Source organism: Melospiza melodia, chromosome 4, assembly GCF_035770615.1.
Source record: "Melospiza melodia melodia isolate bMelMel2 chromosome 4, bMelMel2.pri, whole genome shotgun sequence".
Classification (NCBI taxonomy): domain Eukaryota; kingdom Metazoa; phylum Chordata; class Aves; order Passeriformes; family Passerellidae; genus Melospiza; species Melospiza melodia.
Window position 1 is genome coordinate 77,022,974 of NC_086197.1, and position 16,698 is coordinate 77,039,671.

The following is a 16,698-nucleotide window of genomic DNA, read 5'->3' on the forward strand; positions in this document are numbered from 1 at the left end:
GAGAGAGAGAGAGAGAGAGAGAGAGAAACAGAAAAAGCATGAATGCAAGAAAGCAAGACAAAACAAGAAAGCAAGACAAAGTCACAAAGCAAGAAATCAAGGAAACAAGCAAGTCTTCTGTTCCATGTCAGATTTAAATGCTTTATATGATTTCTTTAGCAATTTTCTCATCATTCAGCTTAACAGTATAAATCCAAATGTAATATAATCAGAACAGTTCTTATGTCTCAGGAACTAACCGGTGTGGTTTCTGTCAATGACCTCTTGTCTGCTCTTTTTAAAAATGAAGTCAGACATTTATTACAGCCCTAATCGTAAATTCAGATATGCTGGGATAGCTGGCCCTATCTAGAGGAAACAGTGTCCAGAGAGGAAGCATTTATGGCAATATTTTGACATCAAAATTTATGGGCCTCTCTGCTTGACTGTGCCATTTACAAACTCTGACATGGCATTTCCGTACCTGAGCATTTTAAGGGGCTTTCAGTTATCAGCTAGAGCTGTACAAATGGAGATGCACTGTAGCTTCCTGAAGGCCCACTCAGCTCAGAAGTTATCTAGGCCTACAAATGTATATGTGTGTGTGTGGGTGTGTGTGTATTTCTACACAGGAACTCCTGTGTGATGCACAGGAACCATGTATTCCTTGGCTAGCTCAGTCCCCTGCTAACAGAAAGTTCCCTACATAGTAAGTAATAGGACAGAGGTTTCAGATTTTGGTATACAGGATTTAAAAACAGTGACTTTTACCAGGAATTAAGAAAAGTATTTATTTTGTAAATTCCTTTGACTGACTCTTAGAAAACTGAACTCTGCTCACTCCACAGTCAGCAGAAGCTCCAGATATTCAGCATCTTTGAAAGCTGAAGATTATGTCAATCTCCAAATGTCAGGTTTCTTTTCCATTAATTTGGTATTTATATATCTTTTAAAAGGAGGAAGATGAGTGATGGGGTTAAATAAATGGATAAATGTGAATGATAAAACTCCTACTCCCTCAGACTTATCTGACATTCTTAAGAGATAGTATTTCAGTAAACATCCTACTAGAATATCAGTGTGCCTGCAAAACACATAGTAAAACACTTCAGTTTACCTTGGGTGGTAAACTCTTTGGTGAAATCTTCAACAAACAATGGAGTAGCATCTTGCACAAGTGATACATTTTTATGTTTTTGGAACAATTTAGTGAAATGTATACAGTACAGAAATAAAAGTAAACTAAAGTGGTCTCAAAGAAATAACTTTATACATTAAATTGATTTTATTCTTCCATAATGTTTATAATGCACAAAGTCTTTAAAAAAACACAACAGAGATTACAAATACTGAAATACTATAACTGACCCTGGCTATACAATCCATAATGGAAGCCAACTCTTTTTAAACTTTGCTGCTCCTGACAATAAAATTCTCTCCAGCTTCAAATATCCACTCCTTTTATACATAACTCACTGCCATTAAAGCTGCTTGAAGAGAGCCGGGAAAAACATCAATGGTTCAAAAAAAAGCTGACAAGACTACATTATTTAACATGTGTCATGTGGGTATTTTAAAACCTCAGTGCCTGTAGTTTTTCATTGTACACTCGATAAAGTGGTCACTCACAGCTTTAGCACAGGCACAGCTGAATATTAAGTTAGATCTCATCTTCTCTTGCCTTTATTGGAAGGAAGGATGGGTTCTACAGCAGGAAGATCTGGGTTCCTAAACCAGTATATGAACCAATGGATTGAAGGCCATAGTAAAGCCTTTAATAAAAATACATGTTAGCATCATTTGTTTTGAATAAGAAAGTTTTTTCCCAATTAGAAAGTCAATGTTTAATTGTGTAATATTGTTTATACAACCCTTAGAAATTCTGCATGCATTCAGACTACTGTTTTCTACAGTTTGCTATGAGAAAATGCACTGGTGATATCGCTCTGCATTCAAGATTTTTCAAAATAATGACCTCCTCAGAATTTATATCTAGTCTTGGAAACTGGTAGATAAGTGTTGAAGTCTGGCTGCAGATGAATGTCTCTGCTGATACAATTTAATCTATTACAGCCCAACTCATCTTGTCACATTGCACCTATATATACATATATTTTCAGTACATGCCTGACTGTTCCTTAAACATTATCACAATTCATATTTTGGTCACAGCTCACTAAAATGTGAATATTATATATAAGGCATATACAAAATATACATTAACAGATTTATTTTCATTGCACCATGGTGTTTGATGTGCATCTTATTTAATCAAAATCTCTAATAAATATTTTTAAAAATTTTTCAGCATTTTTCCAGTGTTATTTCCTTCATTTTGTTCATTGTATTAGTAGCAGCATCAATTGCTAACCAGTAGATCAAACACCAACAAAATCTTTTTCCATTGCTGTGTGTTTGATAAAGATCATAGCCTTATATTTTTTAAGCATTTATGTAAATATTCTCAAAAAATCCCTTTAATAATTGCAAATATCATTTTAGGTAACATCTTAGAAGAAGGGTCAAAACACTCCAAATAATTTGATTCCACTGTGATTCTTCTTCTCCAAGATGTTGAAAGCAGCAATCAAGATTTGAGTCCCATTGTTAGATATTTTATAAAACCCATTAATTGGGATTGCACTTAGCTAAATTTAAAAGTTATAAATCTATTTTAAATTCATTACTATCAAAGGAAACACATTCAGATGCATTATCATTCATTGCATCTATCTTAGCAATCTATTTTATGCAATATAATTTTACATATCAAAAGTAGGAGGTAGACTAGTGATTTTTAGAAGAAACAGTTCGTGGGAAAAGCAATTGGAACAAGAAATTCTAAGTCCTCAGTCCATAGCTGTGACAGTAACATAGTAAAAAGTGTACTCCAGTTACTCAACAGTCATTGTATTTACACTGCACAGTAAGCTAGCTATGATTTTTTATTCACAGGGCAGACAGAAGGCTGATGATCTCAATACTTTATTAGCCTCAGCATTCAGCAAAAAAAAATCACGATCAAACACTTAAGTAAAAGAATTTTAATGATGGGCTAGGATCACAAACCAGAATAAAGAGGGAATGTGCTATATATGATAGACTCTGATCATATGCAAGAATCTTAAATAGTAAGGAACTGAACAACATTTCTGCAATCATTTTGCAGTAAAGATTTCAGCATTACATCTAATCAAAAACAAAATATAAGAGAATGTTTGTGAAAAAGAAAGACAAGTACACATGAGAGATGTAATACAGAGATGTATTAAGAGATGTGTTTTATATAAAACATGAAGTAAAGGGACAATTAATTTGATCTTCTATCAGTTGCTGAGGCCCAGCAAGAGTGCCACAACTTAATAAAAAGTGAAATCTAATGGAGACAGTCCAGGTTACAGCAAAGAAGGGATAGTCTAAAAAAGATGTAGATCTCAGTGCAGGTAAAACAGCTTCTGGGAAAAGTTAAATAAAGCCATGTCCTAATTTTATGCACACAGGGATGGGCTCTGATCTAATTGTTACCACACAGTAAAGGTATAATTGGGAAAATTATTGCCAGGTTTGAACAAAGGTTAGCTTAATGTCTATTAGCAGCTAAATCTCTTGTAATTTATAGTAAAGAATGTCAGAAAAAAAAAAATCCCAGAAACCGCCCTTTTGTTATTGCAAAAAACTGTGATGTGTGTCATCTTGAATAGTGTTAATTGGATCACTATGTCTGAGCTGCAGGACCTTGCACTTGGCCTTGTGGAGCTCCATGGGGTGTGCACAGACGCCCCCTCAATCCCGTGCGGGTCCCTCTGGGGGTCAGCCCTTCCCTGCAGCGTGCTGACCACAGCGCACAGCTTGGTGTCACCAGCAAACCCGCTCAGGGGCACTGGGTGCCACTGCCCATGTCACTGACCAAGATGAGACACAGCACACCCAAAGTTTTAGATGATGGAGATTTTGAAAGGCTTGAAACATGATCAAACCCATGGAGGAAGAGTCCAGTGAAAGGTTTATTCAAAGTTATTTTCAGCCCCAGTTAGGATGCTGTTCAAAGCTGGGATGATATCATGGAAAAGTGTCCCTATGCACCTGCCTTCTCTTCAAATTCCTCTCTGAAGAAGCCGGGTTATTCTGTGAAAAATAAGATCTGTCAGGAAAAATGGAAAGCCTTTATATTTTCTTACTCCTGGAAAAATTAAACTAAGTGCAAGAAACAGCTCATATAAACTATAGTGCTGTATGAAATTCTTTAGAAGGAACAATGATAAATTTTTTCAATAACTTTGGACACAAAAGAAAATAATTGCCTAATTTACACTAATATAATTTACTATTATGAATTACTATGAAAAATATTCTGGCTACATAGATAGCAAAGCACTAGAATTGTATTTCTGTGGAGGTTGTAGAATAACTTTCTGCAAGATTTAAAAGAATAAGACAGACAAACATTTGTTAGAATATACTTGATCTTTCTTCTTTGCCAGAGAACTGACTAGCCCATTCTTCCAGCTTCATTTGCATTATATGGCTACAATTTCCAAAGGAAGAGATGAAAAATGAAAATGTACTGCAATAAAAAGTGCACCCTTAAAAAGTTACAAAGTTAAATAAATTAATTAAATAAAGGTTTGAGACAACACATCCGTTACTTAATTCTTTCAAAGGATGTGGTGAGCAGAACTGAATGTTTCAGAATAAAAATGTTCTGGCACTTTTTTATCATTTAAAATCTACTAGATACAAAGAAGAAGAAATCCTGCATGATTGAAAATTAGATGTGAACATGGAACTGAGCCTCAGTGGATGGATTTTAGCAGAAGGGTCATCTCTTGAATAAAGGGAGTATTATCCCATACATAAATCCTAGTAGAATCATGCACAAAGTCAGGTTTTTTGATAAATATAGTATAGTTCAGACTCTAGGGCTACACAGGCAGTCCTTTTCAGTTGAAAATTACTCAAAACACCAAAAAATTAAATGTGAAAGCATTTTTTTTAATTAATAAAATCTAAATTTTCAATGAGAGAAAATAAATACCAGTTTTGTTCACAAAGACATTAAGATAAAAATCTTCAATTTTATTTAGAATAAAGCTTCAAAACAGAAGGCAGGATGTGTTTCCTCCAGAAAAAGGATTGTTTACAATCTGAGTGGGAATAGATGCATTTTCAACAACGTCCTCCTGTCATCTGACTGTTATCTCAATTTTTTGTCTATTAACTCTCTTTATTTACCCTTTTCATCCCAGTTTGTCTTCTCTGCATGGGGTGGGATGAAAGATAAAGATCTGACTTCCTCTGGTGACTGCTTCTGTAGCAAACTAGCGAAGCATGATGCCAGGATATGTTACATCACTATTTTTACCCTGTTTATCCTTGGATACCCGTTTTCAAGTAGGATACAACACAAAGGACAAAAAGGTATGAAATTAAATTTTAGAAGAATAATTGTCTTCCTTATCATGACTGTGCTGGTCTTAGAATTTCCAAATCACTAACTTGAAAGTAGAAATTGGTGTGAGCTAAAACACATAAATACACAAAAAGATAATGGAGTAGATTAACCTATACAGCAATGAAATCTAGGTCAGGCTTAATAACCTTCAAATTGCAGCTGACACAATGAATATTAAGCCAGTCAACCATGAGAGATGCATTCATAAAGCCAAACCAATCTAGGTTTTTTAGAGGAAAATTCGTTAAAAAACACTGATGTTTATGTGATTTTTTTCCCTGTACAAATGTAATTGTAGCATTTCTAGAAAAGTCACCACAGATAATTGACAGTGTATCTCAAGCAGCAATATTTTTACATACTAAAACAATCTATCAAGAAGGCCTAAGTTAGGTATTATTTTCTGTGCAGATTGTTACCAAAAGATGAGAAAAGGAGGAAGGAAAGGAAGGTAAATGCTTTTGCTCTAAAGAGGAGTTGAGAGAAGACTTACAGTAAATTGAGAGAGATAAAGAAAATTTTTCTGAAAATCCCACTGAGAAAGATTTCCTGCCGAAAACAGTAATAAAAAAAAAGTTTTGGCTAACCATTTTTTTAATTCAATACATCAGCTTCATGGTGGTTTTATCCTGGGAAGATAATATTTTCTGGGGAATATATACATATGCATGTATGTATATATATATATGTATGTATGTGTAAAAACTCACAAAATAATAAAGCAAAATGTAGTACTAAACATTGAACTTGTTGTGGGAGGAGAGCTGTCCTTATAATCTCTGGTTTACACAGCTCAGTCATAACCATCTCGTGAAATTTGTCTGAAAAGGACATAGGAAGAGGATTACTTATCTTTTCTGTACTAGTGCCTTATGTAACACAACAAATATTCAACAAGTGCAACACCTGATTAAAAAATAGCATTTTTCTGGACGGCAATTACTAAAAGCCAGATACCTGAGCATTTTCCAGGGCTCCCATCCCCCACAACACACCCCACCAGAGGATTTCTACTTCTTATTTCATAACCCTGTGGAGTTGGACTGTGCCAATTCCTCGTGCCTGTTAACTTTTACAGAGACTCCACAGAATTGTTCATTCTCACATGATGCTGTGGCTGCTCCACAAATATTTCTTTGCTTATGAGGATGGGCAACCTGCTGCAGCTGGCGCTGTTTGGGCAGGGAAGCTGGACTAGGTGATTTCTAGAGGTCACTTCTGACCTCAGCCATAATTGTGATTCTGTGATGGTCCAGCTCTATGAGATCACGAATGAGCTCAGAAAAGGTTTATTAAAAATAAATCAATATTTGAAAAATCTTGTGGAAAAAAATGCCCTGATCTCTACTTCTTCTAAAAACTAGATAAAAGACATGCTAGTGTTCTGCCCATATTTCCTCTTTCCCTGCCCTAAGAATTTTAGAAAAAGGAAATTACATTAAAAAAAAGAAATCCAAAAAGCAAAAAAACCTCAACTGTTCAAAATGGATTAAAGCCTCATTAAGCAGGACTGATGTTTTCAGTCAGTATGATTTATGATCTTTGTTTGCTTTGTGCTGTTCACCAAAAAACAAAGGAGCTGCTCTGGAACTATTCTCTAGGGACAAAATTGTAAACAGAATGAGCTCTCCATTTGAACTCCAAGGCTGCATTTATAAAAACTATATTAAATATTAGTAAATTATAACTGCAACTTTTTTAAATACTAAGATGCAATTCATTTTTACTGAAGGGTGTGTGTTCTGACCAAAGTTATCTTCACTAATTTTTGATATTCCCCAGATTGGTAAATGTGAAAGCAAAGAGATTTCACCAAAAAAAGGCTGGGTTTTACAGACAGGAATCTGCACCAGATGCCTACTCTTTCAGCACCATCTGTGAATTGATAAAGGTAATGATAGCTTTTTAAACATTCTTATGTAATTCATATAGAAGGTGTTCCAATTTAATTATAGAACCACTTTAAAATCCAAATATTGTCCTCAGCCTCTCTCCTATATATAATGCTACAAAAAACCCAATGTTAAATGAGCACCTGTCTTCATTTTAAAACAATAAAAATACCATCTACTGTACAAGCAATCACTACTTTGTATTTTGATAAAATAATTCCCACATCTGCATGTGTACGCAGTATCATAAATGGGTTCCTTTAACTGAATGCTACAAGTATCTCCTGCTAGTGTGAATGTAAGCAAGCTGAATTTTCTTTTGGAAGACTTCTCAAATAAATAGCTACGAAAAGGGATATTTATTATTTAGAATCCAGTTTATCTGGCCACTAATATATGAAAAATTCTGCTAAAAAATCCCTGAATCTACCTTTAATTCTGATCTGAAAACTCTGATATTCTTTACCAGAAATATAGTTCTCTTGTCTTAGAAGTCAGCAATCAAATTTTAAAAAAAGCCCAGTAATTTTATGATCCCATGCAAAATGTATCTAGTAATTTGAAAAAGGTCTAAGAAACTGGTGGCATGATTCATAAACATATGCTGGTGACATGAATCATCTCATTTTACCTTTGGCAATTAGGCTGGATTCACACTATTTCTCAGAGATAACTGTCTATGCTTAAAAAGCTTTCAAAAACCAAAATCATGTTTTGGTCCTTTGCACTGCACCTCATTTCATCCCGGTCCATTTGCTTGTAGTCACTAAATTTCCCAATTTTCTGTCTTCTTAAAAAACCTCTAAGTTTTCTTTATATGGTAAGGTCAAAATTTTTTGTATAAACAAAGACATCAAAAGATCACATGAAGCTGGACCCAGATTTAAGCAGCTAACCAAAAGACTAATTACAAAGTAATTACTAGATAGCTGCAAGACATTATACAAGCAAACGCAGTTTGAATTCTGTACTTTATAGTAAGAAATTCTGGGGGTTTTCTAAAGAATGCTGCAGTAATAAACAGGTATTTTGCACAGCATTTGATGGACAGCTTTTCTGGGAAGTAGAAAAATGAACCTTGAATGAATACAAAGAAATTATATTTTGCTTATGTAAACATCAAGATTATATGTCTAATTAGGCATGCAACTATGCTTTCAAATTATAACAGGTAATACCAAAAAGCAAGAGAATTCGCTGTGTACTTAAATAACAGCCTGGAGAGAACTGGATGAGCCAGAGGCACTGGCATTATTTAAATATGCTATGCCATTTTCAACATAATTAGTTACCTAACTGAAAACCCAAACTTGGTCAAAGCATTTGTACATGTAATTAATTAGTTTGTTTAAAAGCACTTCATTTGTAGTACTTTATTCTTCATTTCCTTCCTTTGTCACATTACCACAGCATAGATTTGATTTTCAAAAACAAAAAGAGACAAACACATAAAATTAAGAAGGGCATTAGTAAAAGAAAGCACTACAGGGCAATACACCACTAGTGCTATCTAGAATTTCAGACACACTTCCTTTTTTGGTCTAAAGCTATTTTAGCTATTTCAATATACATCTTCAATATATCTAAATCCTAACAGCTATGTGTTAAACATTCTTTAAGCTTTTTATATGAACAGAATATCAATTACACAGGTCAGATTCACATTGTAAACCCCATGCAAACAGGGAATTGTGACCTAATAAAGCCTTTATTTATTGGTGTCTCTAATCTGTGCCATACTGATTAGGAATTAATATGACAGCTTTTTATCATTATGTCCCAAGAGGTATAGAAGTTGCATTGGACTCAAATCAGGGTGTATATACAGGAATACAAGGAAACAATGAGATCATCCTAAAAAAGAAATACAAAACTATTTTCTGTAAAGTCACAAATATTAAAAATATTTATAATAAACACTTTTTATAAACAGTTAAACGAAGGAAATGAAGGAATCTTTTTTTTTTTTTGGTCAGAAACACCAAAGAAAGTAGATGGTGTTTGCAATGCCATTCCTCAGGCTGAGAAGAGGCAGGAGTCAAATTCAAATGATAAAGGGTGGAAAACAAAGGAAAAGTTGAGTGTCAAGAATGATAATTTACACAATGATTTATGGATGAACCCACAAATCCAGGGACTAAGATAAAGACAAAGCCATGAGGAAGAAGAGAACCAAAGTCTCCCAATATTCACTAGACCAGAGAAGTCACTTACAATACTCAAGTCTAAACATACTCAGCCTTTTGCATTTATCTCTGAAGAGAAACAGGAACCCACACACATTTTAGAACTATGAAATATTCTTTATGATGAGAAGATAGGAGGTGCAATTGGAGCCTGACACTAGGAGTGACAAAATCATGCAGAGGATTTTGGCACAGTTCCTCAAGTGAGCTGAAACACAAGAAAAGAGACACACACTGAGGAAAGAATCAGCAAGACCAGCCTGGATGTAGAGAAAAGAAGAGTCCTGGAATAGACAAACAGGAGCTGTTGATTGCAGATTTACAAGAATCAGTCAGAGTGGCAGTACAAGATATAACTTTGGGCAGTTGACAGGAGATTTGGTGACAGCACAATATATAGTCAAAATCCTGGACATACATTCAAGAAAATAATTTTTGTAAAGTATAGGGTCACAACATAAATCTGATTCAGTGATGGAAAAAAAATGAACAAAAAAACAAACAAAAAATTCTGGATTCAATACCAGATACAAGCTTTGAAAGCAAGTAAAAATATAAGCTGTAGGTAACATATAAAGGAATTATTAAAAATTCAAAAGACTAAATAAAATTGGATGAAGTATAAAAATTCACTAAAGAGCACAAAGAACATAAAAATAAAGTTGATAAAATCTATTGCATCTGTGATAGAAGACAGAAGGAGAGAAAGTTCTAGAAAAAGACTGAGAAATAATAAGAGAGAGAACAAAGCAACCAGGAATTACCTTTAGCCAAAGGAAATCACTGTATTTGCATACAAACTTATAGAGAGAAGATTCATGCATACCTATAGAATTTTGGAAATCTTTATGTTTTATTTGGTGAAAGCTTTAATGATGGCAAAAACTTGACATACAGTTGTCTCCCAAAGGTTTATCATCATCTCTTTTAAAAGTGCTGTAAAAAATGGGAGAGTAGAGTGCTAGAAGTTACTAGCAGCACAATAAAAAAAAAAGATGCTACGTGATGCAAAAGCATGCTTAGCCAGACCTTCCTTTCAATGCACAACGTGTCCTTTCCCATTAACACTATTACTTATTACAATACTTTTTGTCCAAAAGGAATTAGACCTCCTCCAATAGCACCCAGGACAAAGAAGAAGGGCAGTGCCAAAAGAAACAACTGGTACACAGAATCTCTAGGGAAACAGGGAAGTTAAGAGGGAAGAGTGTTCAGAAAATATCCAAATAGCTCAATTTTTTCTCTTCTCTGTCTTCCCTGTAGAAGTGCTTTTCATATATGCATGTAAAACTACCAAAAGTCTTCTAAATAGCTGTGCTCCCTCCTCCTCCCAGCTAGTAAGATAAAACTTAATGTCTGCAACAGACTTTAATTCCATTCTGTCTCATAATTTTGACTGCAGTAGTTGCTGCATCTTTGTCTGCAGTGAAACTGGACTCCTTTTGGACTCTTTAAAATGGCAGTGATGACAGCAGAGAACCCTGCTCTTCTAGCCGCATGTACCACCAGATAACTGAGAACACAATATAAATATAAAATTATATATATATATCATATACATATAAAAGCATATCTAATAATATTGCGCATTATAATTTTATCTTTACATTCTCAATATATATTTCTGCGTACATCTATATTCTTTTATACAACAAAATCTCCATATGTTTTGAGTACAAAACAAATAGGGGAAACTGGAGTTTAAGTTAGTAGCATACTTCCCAAACTTAGATCCAGACCCTCTTCAACTGGCTCTCCCTGCATTGCCAGCTGCAATCTCTGAAAATGGAAGAAAATTTCTTTAAAACCATTCCACATTGAAAACCTGTGATTGTGGAAGGAAATTACCTTATACATTCTGTTTTCATTTTATTGCTTTACTATGGGAGCCTATAACTGATTCAGCTCTGTTTCCCCTGTGGTGCACAGTATTTTAAGTTCTTGGCTTCTAAGTAGCCCTTTAGTCTATTATAATTAAGATACTCAGCCTACCACTAAACTGCAGGGCTCAGGGATATTTCCTGGCTGTCCACATCATTCCTTGTCCTCTGTTTGTATGACATCCACAAGCACATCCCATTTTCTCCTTCCCTTATTCACTTGGAAAGGAAAAACAAATATAGAGGCTAGAAAGGGACACAGCATAAGCAGCACAGAAGCAAAAACAATGGGTGTATTTAGGTAAATAAATGCTATGTAGATTAGACACCATTGCTTTTCTAACTCTGTTCATATCATTTCCAGAGTTAAGGAAATTTAACCATCTCTTCAAAAGTTAGTTTAACCTGGAATTAAAACCTTCTAGAGACAGAAATGCTACAAATTTCTATATAAAACAATATCTAGTACATAAAAATCCTTTAGTTATAAAGTTATTCATAATATTTAATGCACAGCTCTTAACACTTTAAGCCAAACAGTAATTCTAATTTTGTATGATTTCTAAAGCTATAGGGAGTGGTTAATCATATCAATCATGTAGGAAGCCCTTACATATTGAATTTTTTTATTAGATCTCCTCTATCCATCTTATATTTCTGAATCTTCCTATTCCTTTCGCATTCCCTCATCTACTCACACTGTGTGCAACTTGCAGGTGCACTCAAAAATCAAACTGCAGTAGCTGTTAAAGCTTCTCCATTTCCATACTGAATAGAATAATTATCTACTATGTCCTAAAATGATGTTTCTGCTAAGTAATTAAATTTAGCTTCTGTAGAACTAGCATATTCTTGCTTTTCATTCACTTTATGGTGCAGAAATCCCCCCCAACTCTAATCTCATTTATAACATCTTAGAGCAAATATCTCACACCTTGCAATTTTCATGATAAATGTGATGACAAGAACGATGCTGCTTTTTAAGTAAAAAGCACATGACAAACTACTTTATCACCTCCATCAGGCTGCCTATACTGATGCATCAGTACAGGAAAGACATGGTCTAGTATGAATTTTAATTTATTTATTTATTTGCTTCAAGAGGGGATGAATTCTTTGACTGATATTTTTTTGTAATGGCAGTCCCATGGACAAAAAGTTTGCTGTATTGCATGCTACTGACTGGGAGAAAAAATTATATTCCTACTTTTTGTATTGGCAGATACTATTATATTTTGATGTGCTTTGAATACCAACACATAGGTATTACACTGAATTTAGCACCTCCAATTCTAAGAGGATTACTGATAACAGATATGCATTGCAAGGGAAAGCAAGTTCTACCCTATTCTGATAAAGTGCCATATATACATCATCTAACTGACAAGTCCCCTAGTTTGGGAATCAAATCTATTAGAGCAAAATCTGGCATCTGAATATTTCTTTTAGACAATAGCTCTAAATGAACTGAAACAAACACAAATTAGATACTTAACATTGACTTTTCCTGGGCTAGAAATTCTAGAACTCTCTGCTTTAATTTATTTTCATGAAGTTTCACTGTAATAAAGCAGACAAGTAATGTAAAAATAACTTGAATATTATACTAAGAAAAAAAATCTATGATGTATTTGAAGATTTTCAAGTTTTACAGATTTTATTTTTTCAAGATTAATGCTCCACTTTTTTTGAAATTATGGCCACAAAATACGGAAGGATTAGGATTAGGGTTAGACATGGATTTATTAGGTTTACAGCCATTTTAGCTGTATATTATACAATCATGTATCCAATAATATATCAAAATCCTGAAACTACTCTTTCATAATATCTATATAAATCAAAGCATGTTGCCAACACTCATGAGAAAATTTGCTACTGCTTCTGCTACAGGCATTGCCCAAAAGCTGTAACACAGTGGTTGTGGAGATGTTCCACACTGTGACAGACCTCCAGAGTCACTTCCAGAGATGTGCAAAGAAAAAATGACATCTGCTCCTATCATTTGTAGCGAGTTGAGGAAATGTGTCAGGTTTTCAGTTCCTCATACTGTCATCGTTGTTGAGCTTTTCCATTTTCACAAGGACAAAATGACAAGCACTGTTCCTGGGAGCAGAGATGAATCTGTGATTGCCACGGGACTCAGACAATAACCACACAGTTTTTTTCACTTAGGCCATAGTGACTGGATGTAGTAAAGAAGGAATTAATTATTTCACTGCTGAAATGAGGAGAAACTATCTCTCGCTAAACTAGACAGTTTATTTGCTTTCATAACTTTCTAGGTCAGTGTACTTGTTATGACCAGTTCTGATCAGATGATCAGAAATCCACTGAAGGTTTTTAAATAAATAAATAAATAATCAACATTATGTTTTCATTAAAAATCACCATGACACTTAACTACTAAACAAGCTTGGAGAAAATTGCAAAACACAAGGTCATTAATTTTTCTATCACCCAGTGTTCTCAGGAATTCTCATTAGCTTTAATCCTTAAATACTGTAACACAAAAATATTTTCCTGCTATATACATTTGTCTTTCTTTAATTTTTGTTAATGGCTTGCTTTGTTCCTTTTGACAGTCTGAAGGTCTGTGCTGCAGCTCAGCCAGACCCAGTTTCATGATAAAGCAATTCGTGACTGGATTTTGTGTGTCTGAACTCATCTGGCTTTAAATTTACCCAGGGACTTGATCTGCTGTAGCAAATAATGCGAAACTAATGGGATTTTGATATTATGCTGATGTAAATATGGCTTGGAGACTTATGTAGTCAAGATCTACAGAAACTTTTAAAACAACATTAAAAGTACCTGATGGTGATTTGGTCAGAAATTGAGACTCATTTTATTTTAAATATCACCAGAGAGGTATGATCAGAACATGGCTGAGATGGAGCGGTGACACATCTGCATGAAGCTGGAACTCCATTCTTTTGTAAACAAGATTTCTTTTGTGAAGCTCTAATTTCAATCACAGGTTTTAGTTTGGAATTTGAGATTCACCCTGTAATGCATCTTCCACTGGGGACTACAAACTCCATTCAGTAATAAGATCTTTAGCCCTAACTTAATTACAGTATCTGAAAAGCTGACAGGGAATAAACATGACTAATGATTCTGATTTTCTCTCAACTGCTCACCTATCCAGCAATCTCTCTGCACAGAGCCTTGCAGGGTGATCACAATTGATGATGTTTACATGTCTGACATTAGAAATAACTATTGTAGCAAATCACACTTGTATCTCTGCAGTACTTTAAAACTGAAGTAAAAGTTAAAAATAAAACAACTATGTTCAATTTAATCTAAATTTAAGGGGCAATTTTTGGTAAATTTCTCATTTTCAGAATAAGTGAAACATTTTATTCTCTCTGCAGATCTACAGGGACGCAAGCCCTGTTTTCAGAGATACCCTGTTCAAGGCATATATTAGTAAGCAAAGTCCAACAAGAGGAAAAGCAATTTCATTTGTTTTCAAGTTTATACTTATTGCCAGCCACTGTCACTGTCAGAGCATTTCAGGTACTTGAGAAAACCAGCTTAGCAATCTTTCCTTGCTATAAGAGACTTGAGGTTTATTCCTCCAATCTGCTTCTATTTATTCTAAGCAGAATTTGTCTCCAGTGAGTAAGGATGTTTTGAATTTCTCGTAATTAAAGACAGGGTGTTTAAGCATATATTACACATTTAAGTTCTATTTAGACTGAAAGTTTCAGTCAGAAAACACAGAAACAAGGTTTGAAAAGCTGAATCATGATTAATTTCAATCTATTTTTCAGTTCTTTTTTCAGCAGACCTATCATATACCTTTTAATTCCTAAAAATTTGGCAGGGTTATTTCTCATTTATGTATACATCACATATACATATTTATAAAATGCATTTCTATATATTTAATTTGAAAATCCAAGTACATTATAGGAAATATTTAGAAAGGCTTGCTTATAAATTTTGGATTATAAATTACTGTACTATAAATGTAAATTACTGTAGGCTGTCACAGTAATACAACATAGTCAGAATTTCTTCTCCAGAATAAAGCAGCTGTCCCAGTAATCACACACCCAATAATGACTACAAAACAATCACACTGGAAGCTTGTCACACACCTTAACATCAGGGATGCTCTTCTATTATTGATCATCCTTCAAATATCGACCTGTGTGTATACTTGGGAGACAAACAATGGGCCAAAGTTGAATAGTTTTCATTCATTGCTGTAAAAGTTGTCTACTTACACCACAAAGGGGCCCACCATCCCCAAGCTAACTTTATGTACATGTAAGACATTTCAAAGAACAATTTTCATACAGTAAATGAGTCAAAGATTTAAGCCCAAAAGGTTGCTGAGTGTTTGCCAAAACTTCAGCATGTTATTTTTAATTGCTTTTCATGAACCATCTAATTTGTTATGAAGAGTGACTTGTATGCCTACACATAAATGACTGGTGCTATTTTGGGTAGTCTGCTGAGACATCCTCATGACAAGGGCAGTGATAACACAATGTTCAAGAGAATTGTGCCTTTCTGAAACTGTAGCTTATAAAACCAGACAGGATAACTAGGACATCTCAAATGGCACTGGACAGGTACGTTTAAAGCAGCCAAATCCCACCCATTAAGCCTGTGAAACTCAAGAGTTTTCCTCTGGAAATTAACAGTTGTACCAAAAGAATTTTTAAATTTATCACTCAATTTTCAACAGTCAATTATAGAAGACCTTTGATGCAACAATTTCAAACATGAATTGGATGATCTTTCAGTATGCTGAATATACAGCATGGAAAGTGATCATAGCAGAAAAGACACCTAAAGAAGTAATCACTAAGAGACTAAGGAAAAACATTCTTCATTAACATATCCTAATCTCTTGTCCTTCTTCTGGCAGCAAGTCAGCACCTAACAGTGAAATACAGCAGAAAAAAATGAGCAGGTAAAAACTGAACTCAATTACCTCTGCAAAGGGTTTTACAGACTGACTTAAGCACTGGTACGGAGATACATGGGGAATACATGAGCATGATGTTGAGGACAGGGCAGGCAGAACAGAAACATAATTTCCTACACATTCCCTAAAAATTAAAAGAAAAGGAGGGGGGTTATAGGATGAGTTAAACTATACTTCACTGCATCAGCTGATTAACTGTTGATGCAAATATTTCTACAGTAAATGGTTATTTCTGTCCAGGCAGAATTTTTAAGTCTCTACATAAAATAACAAGTGCCAAATTAGCTACAAAAAGGCCTGACTTCTCTTGTTCTTCAGAATCATAAGAAAAATCATACCATCCACAGAGAAATGAAAG

General features: G+C 34.5%; 1 protein-coding gene across 3 annotated transcripts in view; it reads right to left on the reverse strand.

The window, feature by feature from the left end:
• Positions 1-16,698, reverse strand: part of IMMP2L (inner mitochondrial membrane peptidase subunit 2) — a 407,189-nt gene that overhangs the window by 109,621 nt on the left and 280,870 nt on the right. Inside the window, exon 5 of one of the 3 annotated variants that reach the window (XM_063155263.1) lies at positions 3,869-4,104. The exons of the other annotated variants lie outside the window; for them this stretch is intronic. Coding sequence (XP_063011333.1) covers positions 4,074-4,104 — 31 coding nt within the window. The 3' untranslated portion in view covers positions 3,869-4,073. Of the gene's footprint in view, positions 1-3,868; positions 4,105-16,698 lie in introns of those variants that run through there. 3 annotated transcript variants of the gene reach the window in all.